This window comes from Sinohyriopsis cumingii, chromosome 12, assembly GCF_028554795.1.
Source record: "Sinohyriopsis cumingii isolate HCF-2022 chromosome 12, ASM2855479v2, whole genome shotgun sequence".
NCBI classification, from domain to species: domain Eukaryota; kingdom Metazoa; phylum Mollusca; class Bivalvia; order Unionida; family Unionidae; genus Sinohyriopsis; species Sinohyriopsis cumingii.
The window spans coordinates 100,888,051-100,902,076 of NC_142972.1; the positions used below are offsets into that span (position 1 = coordinate 100,888,051).

General features: G+C 33.6%; 1 protein-coding gene across 1 annotated transcript; it reads right to left on the reverse strand.

Moving 5' to 3' along the window:
• Positions 1 to 767: 767 nt before the first annotated feature.
• LOC149787105 (neuralized-like protein 4) lies at positions 768 to 8,917 on the reverse strand. Its single transcript, XM_089977621.1, has 7 exons — positions 8,730 to 8,917; positions 6,631 to 6,697; positions 4,899 to 5,022; positions 4,401 to 4,513; positions 3,206 to 3,353; positions 2,363 to 2,560; positions 768 to 1,571 (listed from the first exon to the last, which is right to left on the reverse strand). The coding sequence occupies exons 1-7, from the start codon at positions 8,739 to 8,741 to the stop codon at positions 1,523 to 1,525; spliced, it is 711 nt and encodes a 236-aa protein (XP_089833747.1). The 5' UTR covers positions 8,742 to 8,917; the 3' UTR covers positions 768 to 1,522.
• Between the last annotated feature and the right edge of the window lie 5,109 nt (positions 8,918 to 14,026).

Consider the following 14,026-nt stretch of genomic DNA (forward strand, 5'->3'; position numbering starts at 1 on the left):
TTGAATTCGAAGAACTGGATATTGGCTCAGGATGTATAAGATCCACTCTATTTACGTATCGTTAACCGGACATTCGTGCACGTACCTCATTCGAGCTCCGTGTTTCTCGCGATCTCGCGCGCTTGTTTTGAGATCCGAACGTCATGAGCTGGTTAACCCGTGTTTGTTGACAGTGCCAGCAAGTGATGAATAAGAATTATTTTAAGAAATGATATTTAAATACGTATTAAAAATCGAATCAGAGGAAACCAAATAAATATATTCTAATTAACTTATGTGATATTTGCGATACTGTAGTGATTGTGAACTGTACAAACCAGGGCTGTAATTCATACATTGGTTTCCTGTACATTTTTGTTTTAGGGAACGTACAACAGAGATTTCTAAGGCTAATAATGTATAAAATAAGAAGGTTAATATAGCACGCACTCCTTATGTCATGCTAGACAAAACAATCAAACAGGAAACTAAAGAGTATGGATATTTGCACTTGATTATTTTAAACATAAAACATAAGCACGTTGTTCTTGTGAAATAGCCTTAAAAAGTCTTGTATAAACTTACTGTACATTTCAATATGGTAATTTCAATGAATTACGTTGAATTTTCCTTATTTCGCACTACGTCAACATTCTTGCTATAATTAATTGGAAGTGTTTTGCAGTCAATATTTATTTAAAAGCAATAAAATATTTTAATGATGCAACTAATAATAAAAAGAATACTATTAATAATAATAATAGTAATACTACTACTACTACTACTACTACTACTAATAATAATAATAATAATATTTATTTAGTAATTCTAATACACAGACGATCGCCCTTGACCTAACTGTCACATTACAGTCTAATGTGTCATTTAGTTCAGAGACACAGACCATGGAAGAACTTGCCGATAATTTTTCTCACGCTCGGAAAATTTTACTAGTGAAAAATGTACAAAGATGAATAACCTGATGAGATACAGTTGAAAAATGAATATAGTAGCCTTAATAGTTTCTCGCAATATTATAATAAAAGCGTTAAAATTCAGATTAAGGGCGCGAAACATGGCATGTCCAGGATAAAATGCATGTTGAGGATTGAACATATTTTGATGTGTTTCATGAACTCACGACACTCATACAACTCATGCCACAATTGATGCTATAAAATAGAAATGAAGACAGACATTTTAAAACTTTTGTATTGCTTTAAATAAATTAAAAAATATAAACATTTCAACAATAGATATAGAGACAGAACGTGTGTTTCATGAAATATTTCCTAAGCTTATCAACAACACTAGCAGAAATCAAATTTAAATTGCATATGTTCCGACCCCATTTTATCACATGATAAAAAACACCAATTTAGCCAATGAACTGCTTGAGCAAATAAACGTTGAACAAATATATATCTAATATTGTTTTCTGACTGGATTAGATATACACTATTCCTCGTGTGTTTTATGTAGATGTCATTGTTTTTTCTTTAAAAGAAAGGTCCACCAATTTTGATAGAAATCTTTCTTTCTGTTAAAATGTTGCACAAGGAAAACCTCCCAAGTGGCCAATGCAATGATACCTGCAAAAACAAAATAATAGCAAAATAGCTTTGTACTGAGTTAAACCATAAGTTAATTATATCAGCTAAATAATTATGTTGCATCCATGTATTGTTTAAATTTTGTGAAAAAGATAATGGTACAATTTTTTCTCCTGGAATGCAAGTCTCTTGATACGATATGTTAGACCATCATGAAAAAGGGCAAAGAGAAAACATATTTGATTTCAGTCGTTAATAACGGAATTGATGTTGAGTAGCTCCTGGTAGAATTTCGAAGTATGTATATTTATAATTTGGTGTGTGTGTGTGTGTGTTTTTTTTTATGTGTGTTCTATTACATGCATTGTAATCCGAAGATTTGTTTAGTACCGAAATTCTAGCATATATCACTAACAAAGAACTACCCCATGATCTGATTCATCCCGTATAAATACAATGTATCAACAGCGTCTGAATAATTCACAGCTTTCGAATAACTACTAGTAAAAATCAATCTGGTCCTTCTGACAATTCCATGGTCACTTTTTCAGTGTTGCGTTATACTTTCTTATGATTCAGTCATTAACTGAAGATTGTTTTATATTTTGTTATGAGGCAACCCGAAGCTCAGTTTTGTTTTATATTTGTCAAGATAAACATTTTAAATCAGATTTGAATTATGTATTCTTATGTTACAAGATTAATTTTAGTTTTGTGTTACAATTTTATCCTATATTCTATAGCTCAGGTTGTTTGATTAACCGACTGTTGCCCATAACAGAGCCAATTTACATACTGAATGCTTGCACACACCATAATTAAATTCATACCTCTCAACATTTACTAGGACTCCCATAACGACGACACTTTCGATTTCATTCGTTGCCCACTCAATGGAATCATCTGGATAGTTCGGATCAATGTTGAAACCTGATGTAGTGCCGCTTACAGCATAGCTTCCTGGACGAATGTGCACCATCAAAACAACTTTCACACGATATGTCCACCCAGACTTTTTGCTTTTGTAGCTAAAATGCAGAATATAAATAACTAAAAGCGTTTAATTATAAACATGGTTTTCCTAATAAATGGAGACTAAAATAAGTATTTAGATAAATACGTTGTATTGTATCTCCAAAATGTCAACAAACCTGTTGAGAACTGTTGAAATCGCATGTCAGTATCGAAGATTATTTCCGAACTACTTAGCCAAGGTTATCATTGCATTAAAATAGTCATGATCATGAAAACTACTTCCTCAGGATTTCAAAACAATTGAGGTAAATCTTTAATGATATAGAAAAATTAACCAAACAAGAACTTGTGTATGTTACCCAATAGTACATAAAACATAATATATTCTCGTTCAGCAACAATAATGCAACATCAGTTTCAACATTTAAATTTACTTTCAAGAAGAATAAAAATTGTGAGAAATATTAAATCAAACTTAGATGCATTTCAAAGTCAGCCTTATCAACAAACTACTTACTTATATGAAATTTTGGCGCTATAATTAAACGATTTTAAATCAATTCAGAAAATATCACGTGACATCTGGAGAAAAAAATTGTATATTGTTTTGCCTCCCCTTCCAAACGAGAATATGTTATGCTATGTTGCACCCTAGCATACACTATTTAGATTTGACTAAGCATGAAGATCAGTCTTACCAGTAAGGAAGAGAGTAGGTGTCAGAACTGGCATACCGAATGCTTGGGGATAGAAATATCCTCTCAGTGTCAAAACCATATGGCGCATTATGTGCCTGGATGTGCCTAGGTAAGGTATTTATTTGATTTCCTTGCAGATCGTTCTCGCCTAAAGAAGGTATTATAGTGATAGAAAAGCAATTTGTCATTTCTCACCGTTAAAGATTCGATATAATGCTATCAACTGACAATGCTAGACTTTTGCGGTTGTAAATAACTACGATTTACATATGAAATGTTAACACTATCACATATTTTAGTAAGTCAAGATTTTCTTTTAAGATCTATATTGACTCTTGGTGATTTGTGGGTTGCTTTTATTATGCTTTCTTTATATTTATGCTATCTTAATATACAGGGATATTATAGTTATAGAAAGGCAATTTGTCCGATTTCGTGGCTGGAGAGTCGATATAATGTTATAAACAACCAACACGAGTTTAATCTTTAATTTAAACAAGTGCAGCTATAACTATGATTTACATATACAATTTTAATACTATCGCATGTTTTATTAATTTAGTTTTTCTTTTAAGACATCTATTGATAATTCTTTAAAATGTTGTGGTGGATTTCTTTATGCTTTCCTTACATTTATGCTATCTCAATAAGAAAGAAATGCATCTAGGTAGCTTGAATCTCAGAGGTGAGCAAACATTCCAGTGCAAGTGCCGCATACACAAATTTACACCTTGTCGCGGGCCGCATAGTTCATTAAGTAAAATAATTAATATTTGAAATAGCAAAAACAAAAGGTTTTTCTAAATAACATCTAATTAATTTTCAGTTGTTAATATGTTGTTAATATTTGAAAGCTGAAATTTAAATTTCAAAAGAAACACATTTATTTGATGAACAGAGTAACATAAATAGAGTCAATGCGAATGATGATTTGTTCCTAGGCCGCATGAAAGCCCTTGGCGGGCCGCATGCGGTCCGCGGGCCGTAGTTTGCCCATCACTAAGTTTGATTGTAATGAATCTAAGTTAAACGTAAAGATTGAAAATGAAACAATTGAAATTAGTTTATGTGGATAACTGTGGTGAAAATATTATTGCAACATATTAATACGTGGCATAGTTGCAAGGAAATACCAAATATTTGAAAATTAATCGAGAATACTAATTAGTTTTGTAACAAAATGTTTTCTAGTCACCTGGTGTTCTAAGACTCAATCGTAAAATTGACTTTAAACGGGGTACTTCTGTCCCATGAAAACACAGTTTCCAGTTATTAGATATTTCATCTAAGCTTCTTCCTGGCGGAACTCTAAAATAAACAATATAACAGTTATTATACTTATTAAATTCAGAAGCAATTGTGTTACTTCAAGTCTAATATCGCAATGACTCCTGCAAATCTTGTGGCAAGTAATATCTAATTCCTTTTAGGATCGTAAATTCGAGAGACGTTTCTATTAATTGTTCCATGAATACTGTAGTAAAATTATAAGAATAAAGTCATCTTGTAAAAGTGTTTATGCTTACCTTACCTTTACCCTGAATTGATACCAGCCGTCAGGGGAGTTGTAATCGGTGAAGCCGGCACGTCCTAAATATGTTTATGTTTAACTTACCTTTACCCCGACTTGATACAGCCGTCTGGGTAATTATAATCGGTGAAGCCTGCAACTCCTAAATATGTTTATGTTTACCTTACATTTACTCTGAATTGATACCAGCCGTCTGGGTCATTGTAATCGGTGAAGCCAGCCCGTTCTAAATATGTTTGGCACTCATCACAGTGGCAGATATGGCCTTCACGCATTAACAACCCGGCTATGGAATGTAAAGATTACATATTATAATGCCAATATATCATTCTGAAAGCACCACTTTGAAAAGAGAGTAGAAACGAGAGACAACGTATAGACACAACTGAGATAAATAAACAGATATTCAAGGAAAACAAATTTAAATGTATCTTGTAGAACACAAGCTAAACGTATTGGATGTTATGTAGGTACAGTACAGATTAAATAAATGGAAAACGTCAAATACAATCCCACAACATCACAATTATACTTATATCAATGTAAGCTACGTTCCCATTTAGTATAGACAGACAAAATGGGTTTGGATTCTATTGGTCGACAGTCACGTGCAGGCTTTTCTTATGTCTGCTTAAACTGTTCTACTGAGCAGGTGTTTTTTCAGTCGTTTATGTTATGCAATTCCTTGATGTAACGAATAGAAAATATAACGAAATTAATTCCGTTAAGTATCATGCCATGCAAAATAGCTCTACATCATTTGGCATGTAAAACAGAAGGATATGTTCAGCAAGCAAACGGAATCATGTTGGTATAATTACCATTTGATAATAATAATAATAATAATAATAATAATAATAATAATAAGAAGAAGAAGAAGAAGAAGAAGAAGATTAAGAAAGAAGAAGAATAAGATTAAGAAGAAGAAGAAAAGCACCATAATCTTTTCATCATGTTAATCTTTGTATTTGTAGGAGGTGTATTGCTTTTCTTAAAGATTTGTATTCTTCTTTCGAACTTAGCTATTAAAATGTTTAGAACAAATTGTCTTTTCATTAAGGTTCAAATTATTAGCATTAAACGATTTCCTTTACCAAATGACTGAAATAATGCAGCAATATCTACGATTATTAATCTCTCTCTCTCTCTCTCTCTCTCTCTCTCTAAAAACACACAGACACACATACTTATACACATACACAATTATTGAGACGAAAACATTTGTCTCATGAATCAGGTCCGTGACGCTAGAAACACGCTCTTTTAATTACTTTTCTAGTGGAGGGACGGTGAGCATTTTGTTTCTAATTTCAATCAATTAATGTTAATTACATAACTGTATTTTCTTATTATGTACAGAAAAGTCAGCTGTACATGCAAGTGAGTCTTAATACATAATGCATATTTTAGCTTTAAAAAAGGTACTCTAAAACTCTCATCTCAGTTGTGCCGTTGTATAGTCTAATTTTTCTTCTCTCATCGGTTTCCTTATCGAGCCAGTTCCATCTGTACAGCTGATCTATTCGCCTGATTCTTTTACTTCTAGGATATATTTCTTTGTCTTATGAAAGTTTCGATGGTTTTCGTCACTAACATAAGGCTTTACTCAAATATGTATAAAGATTCCAGATATGATAATCAGACCTACAGATACTTAAAGGCAACGCTTCCTTAATGTATTGCAGTGCCCCGCTGAAATTGCAATGAACAGATATTGTATTCACATAATTATTTTTCTTGCCACTTTCTCCTTCTTTTCTCAATTACGAGTATTAGTAATAGCATTAGTAGCCATAACTGTATTCACTGTTTGTATAGTTGTAATTGTTTTGTTGTAACTGGCATTTTTCTGAAAAATAAACTAAATTTGCTCGCTGTTTTACGTTTTACTTACATGGTAATTTCAAAGATGAGATAAACCTTCTTGCTAGACGTTCAAGAACACACATTTTCATCTGACCCTGAAATGGTAATCTTACATTACGTAACTGTGCCTCACTTGTTTAAATCAAATAAACATTGCATTAATGGTAGTAATAGAAGGAGATGCGAATTTAGGAATAAGAGGTTCCCTAGTACTGTTATAGAAGTTGATAGCGTGATTAACGATATCATGATAAACAACGGCAACAAATTCTGTTTGTAAATATTTTTCAATAGTTCACCTACAGAATGTTTGAAAGTATGATTCTCCTAGCTATGCCCTTGGGGTCTTTGGTACCGATGTAAATGTGCGTAATTATATAAATCTCGGTTCTTTCCAAAACACAATTGATGAGGTTCTGCGAGTGAAAATATAACTGGATTTCAATAACAGTTATATGTCTTATAATTCTGTGTCTTGCCTAATATTTAGTTACTGAGTGGCAATGGTAATACTTTTCAAATTATAAGCCATAGTAGCAGGCAGCGGTTGATTAATGTCTTCATTTGTATTGACACTGGGAATTCTATTGACTTATGAAAGATGAGTCAAATTCGGTAAACCATTTTGTACATCAAAAAAAAAAAAAGAAATAAACCACACTACAATGTATTTCAAGTCTTACAGCTTCTGTGTTGAATCTGCACTAAAAAGTAGGTTTGTTTTAAATGTAAGACATATATATATATATATATATACAATTTTCTTGGAAATGCATATGAGTAACGAAAGTAGAATTTTACTTCCTTATTAACTGTAAAGCCCATATTTAACTTTATTTACAAAATGTAATGTTCCTTAGTGATATCCTCTTGTACTGACATCCCCGAATGTTTTACTGTTTATTTTGTGTTGTCTTGAAAATTGCAGAAAAATTGGAATGTGTTATTTGCACTGGCTAAATACAAACGTATGGGGTTTAAGTAGGGCGTTGATATCCATTCTTTTTAGTTGCATGTTTGCACTTTCGCATCAACTTCGTTGACTTTTAAACCAAAAGGTAGTTGTTGACAAACGTGACTGGGAAACAAAGACGATACAACCAATGTTATTTTATATCATTTGTGGTCGTTATTTGTTTAATATTTTAATTTTTTATATTTATACAGTTTAGACTACTGCTTATTAGCTGATGGGATGGGGCATATAATTTCTGGGTAACTAAAATGCAGAGATAATTTAATGTTTATTTATATTGCTTTATGCATGTTGTTTATTGCATAATGAATACACATATTGTATAATGAATACACTTATGTTGTATAATGAATACACTTATATTGTATAATGAATACACTTATATTGCATAATGATTACACTTATATTGTATAATGATTACACTTATATTGTATAATGAATACACTTATATTGGTTGGTATATCTAACGAACATTTCCATAATGCTATTTCTTTTTGTAATGTGTGTGAATAAACAACTAATTTTCTAGGAATCAACTAACAAATATCAGCCAAAAAACATTCATTGGATATAAGTCTGGAAACAAGTGTTCCAACTGCACTATGTCCAAATTAGTATTCGTGTGCATTCTGCATCCGATTAATGTGTTGGAAATAGCACAATTCGAACCATTTCACTAAACATGCCATATCAAATCAATTTTATATGAAAACATGAAAACAGTGAACATTCAACAGAGAAAGCAATTAAAATGAGTCAACCAATCCAACCGAACAGCACGATAACTAAAATATACTATTTTCAATGACTTCATTACAAACAAAACCTCAAGCACCTATAGCTAAATAAATGAATAATGTACGACTGGGGATGAGAAAAAAAAAAAGACTAGAAATATAACTCTTGGAAAACTAGTCATACTAGTTATGATATGGTACTATCTGAGGCCTGACAGAACTATTGAACCTAGAACCCTATAAACATACGTCTGCTTGTCTTAATTTCATCTCCAACTAAACCCATTATTTTGTTATCACAATCCTAGGATCACAGAATTCGATATTAATTTGTTAATACGTTTAATATGCTGGTTAACCTATTCTGTTCTCAAACAGGCAAATAGGATTAATGAAAAGAAATGTGTTACTTACAGATCCAGCCATTGATGAACATGTCAAATCACTTTAATACCTACAAGAAGGCATAAGATGTTGGAGTCAACTATACGTCTGTAAGTATAACACGAACTTTGATTTGAAAATTAGATTTCACTAGAAACAGATGTATCGATTTAGAAAGACGATCATGACTATACATCGGTATTTAAAAGTGCTAATATCGACAACCACTGGGTTTATATACTTGTTTCATGCTTGCGCAATCTTCACGTTGATAATGGGGAAATACCCACTTCTATAAATAGTTACGTATCATAAATCCTAACATAGTAGTCATCCGATAGATGATTACAATGAGTGCCGAATAAATACCTCAATGTAATGTAAACTATTAAAATAAAAGCTAAAAATGCACACCATATGAAAATATATGTACATAAATCTTATTCAGCAAGTCACGTTCTGTTGGGGATCCGGTAAAAATAAAGATGATCTAAGCAAGGTAGTTTCGATATCGGTTCAACTAGGAAATTTAGTTTCGGTCTGGAAATAGGTTCGGAAATATTATGAAAGCAAAGTAATTTCAACTTGTGGTGAGGTGTAACGAATTCTCCTGGACAATTATTATAATGAACAAATTAAAGCTGCAGACATGCTGAACAACTTCTGAGTGATTGATCACGCGAGCACTGCACTCGTATGTATTACAAACAGTATTCTTGGGAAACATTGTACACAATGCCTTGGGATGTGCATCCTTGGATAATCCTCTAAAAGCTCACATAAATCTGCAATAACAATAATGTACAAAGTTTGCTTCCATATAAACAAGGAGTATCCTGATTAAAAACCAACCGATAAATAAATTTCAAATACATACTTAGAACTCTATCCTCGCTGTAAAAAGTTTGACCAGTAGTAATTACCATATTAATTACTTATATCCAATTTATTTTCTACATTGCATACATTAATACGGCGTCCATAAGATTGAATTGTAACATCTTGTTTTTGCAATGACATGTACATAAAGCACAGTACTGATTTAACACCATGTATTCGTGATGATTTTATTCTCGTCGGGTTCTTTGACATGAAATGTTTATAAACAATCATACGATTAATGAAATTCTAGGTTCAGTATTTTGGTTTCGTTTTGTTGGTTTTGTTTCGCGCCATTTCAATGACACGCTGACGCAGACGACAGACACAATTCAAATTTATTGATTATCATCTCGTAAAATAGATTTGTCGGATAAAAACTGCATTCCATTTATGTTTCCGCATCCATGAATTCAATCGATTTTGAAAATGACCATAACTACAGGCGTTGTTAAGAAGTGTACATAATTATATGATTAATTTCTTTTTAAATAAGATAAATATACTTTCTGCTTTTGCCCAGTTTGGAATATAAAAAAACAAATTTGTATTCAACCTATCGGCATATGGCAGTAAGTCAAAGGAGAGTTAATTTAATAGTATCCACATAGATGTCAAAATTGTTGCACTTTGCAAATTGTACATACACTATTAAATATTTTGATGAATAAATTTAGAACAATTTGATTGACCTGCATACAATCGATTTTCTTGTCCTATCAGGTGAGATGGATCGTAATTGTATTTCTTAGTGTTACTTTGTTGATCATTGAAATAAGAGTATATCATATCGTGCGGCATATATATATATATATATATATATATATATATATATATATATATATATATATATATAATGATAGATAAGCACCGAGTGCAGAAATGATTTGAAGCAAACCTGTTAACCGGAATTTGTACAGAGCCAAATTGCTTATAAATGCTGATTCAAACATGTACAAGGATGATTGCTGAGGAGAATGTTCACAAAATTAGATCAGTGATGCAATTACAGTTTTGCAACGTCCATAACTTATTGAATGTCAACAGATGATCTCTCTACAAACCAAAAACAACTATATGTGTTTATGTTTTGCTAAACAAAACAGGAACTTGTTGTTATTAACTGAACTCTTAAACTCAACATTATGACAGCTGGTGCAATGTGACTACATAGTTATCATTTTGGACATGGACTTTATCTTTATACAGGGACTTAACTTTGGACATTCAGTCAATCTTCAAACATGAATAACAGAAAACAATTACCAAATTAAACAGATCCACTGGGATTCTTAAACATGTATCTTCATTCATTCCAGTTCATACAATATGAAACATATTAAACGCTCTCACCAGTCTGATATATGTTGACAGATTTCACAAAATACAAAATTGCGTCATGCACATAATGTGAATGCTAAAGTTAATGGCCGGGATGTTGCTTCCCGAACCTTGACAAATAATTCCCAACATGCTAGATCAGTTTAAAACCTATATTTGTAACTGTATGTGAATATAGAAAGTGTTTCCAACATTAACGTTAAGTATCTCAAGTATATAGAATCCATGGGATGAAATGATATTTCATTGGATGTACAATCCGCAACATGCATTTAAACTTTTAACGTAGAATGTGTCCAATATTTAAGATCCAAAGAGTTTCATTGCAACATTTTGTCTGGTGATAACTGGTGCATCATGTTTTACATCCGTTGAGTTCGTTTATGTTTCATCTGTAATAATATTTTAATATGTTTGTGTCTGTATATTTGCATCTACTGCGTAATGCGGCTATTTTTGTATCGTATTAACATATTATATCGTGCCTGCTTTAACTCCATACGGTGTGGTAAATGTCATCTTGTTATATATCCATTATATGTTATATTTAATATACTGTTGTCGTGTACATATTTCACTTTTACACGTACATGCCTTTACGCAAACTTTGAAATAAAATTGTTTAACAATTGACTATGTACTAGTAAAGTTTCAAAATCAAATATTTTCAGTCTGGAGATCGTTTACAATTATTCTGATGTAACGATGGTGTAGCAAAAGAGTGTCGCAATGCAAATTATCAATGTATTCTTTGCTCGTTTTCTACCAATTATGCCAATATAAATATAGTTTAACAACACAAAAGAGACTAATGATTTATATTAATTATATTTGCTTCAAATCGTATCAAGAAACAAATTGAATAACTCCTTTCAATGTAAATAAAATGATGGTGCATTACTCTTTCACCTCGAATTAATAACAACTTAATCGTTAATGCATACTGACAAAATGCGCACGCGTTCATAACAAGATAGACAGGCTTACCTTGGTACATAAATATGCTCGGTATGTCTAACGATATCACCTTGTCTATATCATCGGATGGCAAAGTAATTATATTGATTCAGATTAAATCGTATGGATTATCATTTCACACCTGCCAATCAAAGTATAACCATTTAGAGACCCAATTATCGTCCAGCCATTCCAGTTGGATTCAGTGCTGAGTAAACTTGGAGTAACTTCAGGAACTTTTCAGTAATATAAATAGTAGCATAAATACAGTTGCATTAATCCCACCAGTTCAATTTAGTTCTAGCTGCATTTTTCTGAGATGGCATCAAGATGATGCAAGCATCCAGCAGACGCATTTTGCTATGTCTGCGGCCAATTTGTCAAGACAAGAGCGAAATCGTACTCCGTGGAAGAATCTGCTAAGATTTGTGAGGCCTACAAGGCATATTTCGGCATGCCTGTCGGGGATCAAGACGAACCTTCTGCACCCCATTTCACCTGCGAGCACTGCAAACAAAGAAGAACTCTGGAAAGTAAGATGGACAATCGTTGCTCGAAAATGTATGTCATAACATTTGTTAAAATTTTAAAAATTGTAAAAGTTTTTGATTTTAAAATGTTTTACAATTTTTAAAGTTATTGAAAAAATATAGCATATATGAAATTATTGCGAGAATATCGTACACATTAGTCATGGGTGAAATTAATGTTTTTTGTAGGATGCTACAGAGGGGAAAAGAGAGCCATGAACGTTTGCTATCCCAATAATTTTGCGGGAACCGACTGACCTCTCAAGCAACTGCTACACGTTTTATCCTTCTAAACGTTGGACTGGCATGAATGCACCTGCTATCATGTATCCGGACCTTCCTTAATTCATCGCCCCGGTGCCACACTGCCCTAAGCTCCCCATGCCCACTCCTCCGGAGAAATAGCAGTCTTCTTTGGAAGAGATAAGCATGCCAGAGAGCGAGGAAGACGTTGCAGATCCAGATGACCATTTTAGAGGAGGAGTTGAGAATAGAAACCTATACTACCCCAACCAAAAGACCTCAACAACTTGATCAGAAATCTTGGTCTCACCAAATTCAATGCCGAGCTTTTGACGTCTAGGTTGAAGCAGTGGAACTTGTTGGATGAAAGTGTGCAAGTCACTGATCAGATGAAGCGTCACCAAGCTTTTTCAAGCTTCTTCGCCCATCAAGATGGCTCTGCTTATGCTACAAAGTGACCAGTCTGTTCGAGGCAGTCAGAATCGCCTGTAGCCAGAATGAGTGGCGCCTCTTCACTGACAACTCATCCAGAACCTCAAAGTCGTGCTGCTCCATAATGAAAACAAGTACCCGCCTCTTCCCCTGGCTCACTCGATATACCTCAGAGAGGATTACAACAGTATCAACACCTTGCTGGAGGCCTTGATGTGTGATTAGTATGGCTGGGAGGTCATCGGAGACTTCAAAATGGTAGCATTCCTGGTTGGTCGCCAGGGCAGTTTTACCAAGTTTCCCTGTTATATTTGCCTTTGAGACAGTAGGGACACCCAGGCGTACTACCACAGGTGGGACCAGCCACAGCTTAGCAAGTTAGCTCTGGTGAGGAACAACGTCAAGTGGGAGCCAATGTTGGACACCCTAAAGGTGCTGATGCCACCACTGCACACCCAGTTGGGCCTAATGAAACAATGTTTCAGACCTGTAGATAAGGAGTCGGCATCCTTCAAGTACCGTCAAGACTTCTTCCCTAAGGTGTCTGAGGCAAAGTTCACAGCCGGTGTCTTCGTGGGACCACAGATAAAGAAGATCCTAGAGTGCAATGAATTCCTCACGAAGGTCCCTAGTAAGGAGAAAGCGGCTTGAGACCTCTTTGTCGCAGTGGTCCGGGGCTTCCTGGGCAATCACAAGGCCGAAATCTATGTGGAGCTGGTCGAGACTGTGGTGAAGAACTACGTGGTCATTTTCGTATTACTTTAGAATGAATACACGCTAATTTTGATTCATATGTTGTTTCTTCTGACTATATGTGAACAAAAGAAACATATTCGCCCGTATTCAGATTGGAAATAGGTACATTTCAAAATTTCACTGTGGGGAATTATAGCTATTTGTATACGTTTGAGGCATACGCAATTAGGAAATAGTACTTACTACCCA

Bases quoted from the DNA above. Each gene is read 5' to 3' on its own strand.
- LOC149787105 (XM_089977621.1), bottom strand. The intron at 5,023-6,630 runs GTAAGTAAAACG...TACATTCCATAG, and splicing joins CTCATCTTTGAAATTACCAT to CCGGGTTGTTAATGCGTGAA. The intron at 3,354-4,400 runs GTGACTAGAAAA...TACCTTCTTTAG, and splicing joins ATTGAGTCTTAGAACACCAG to GCGAGAACGATCTGCAAGGA.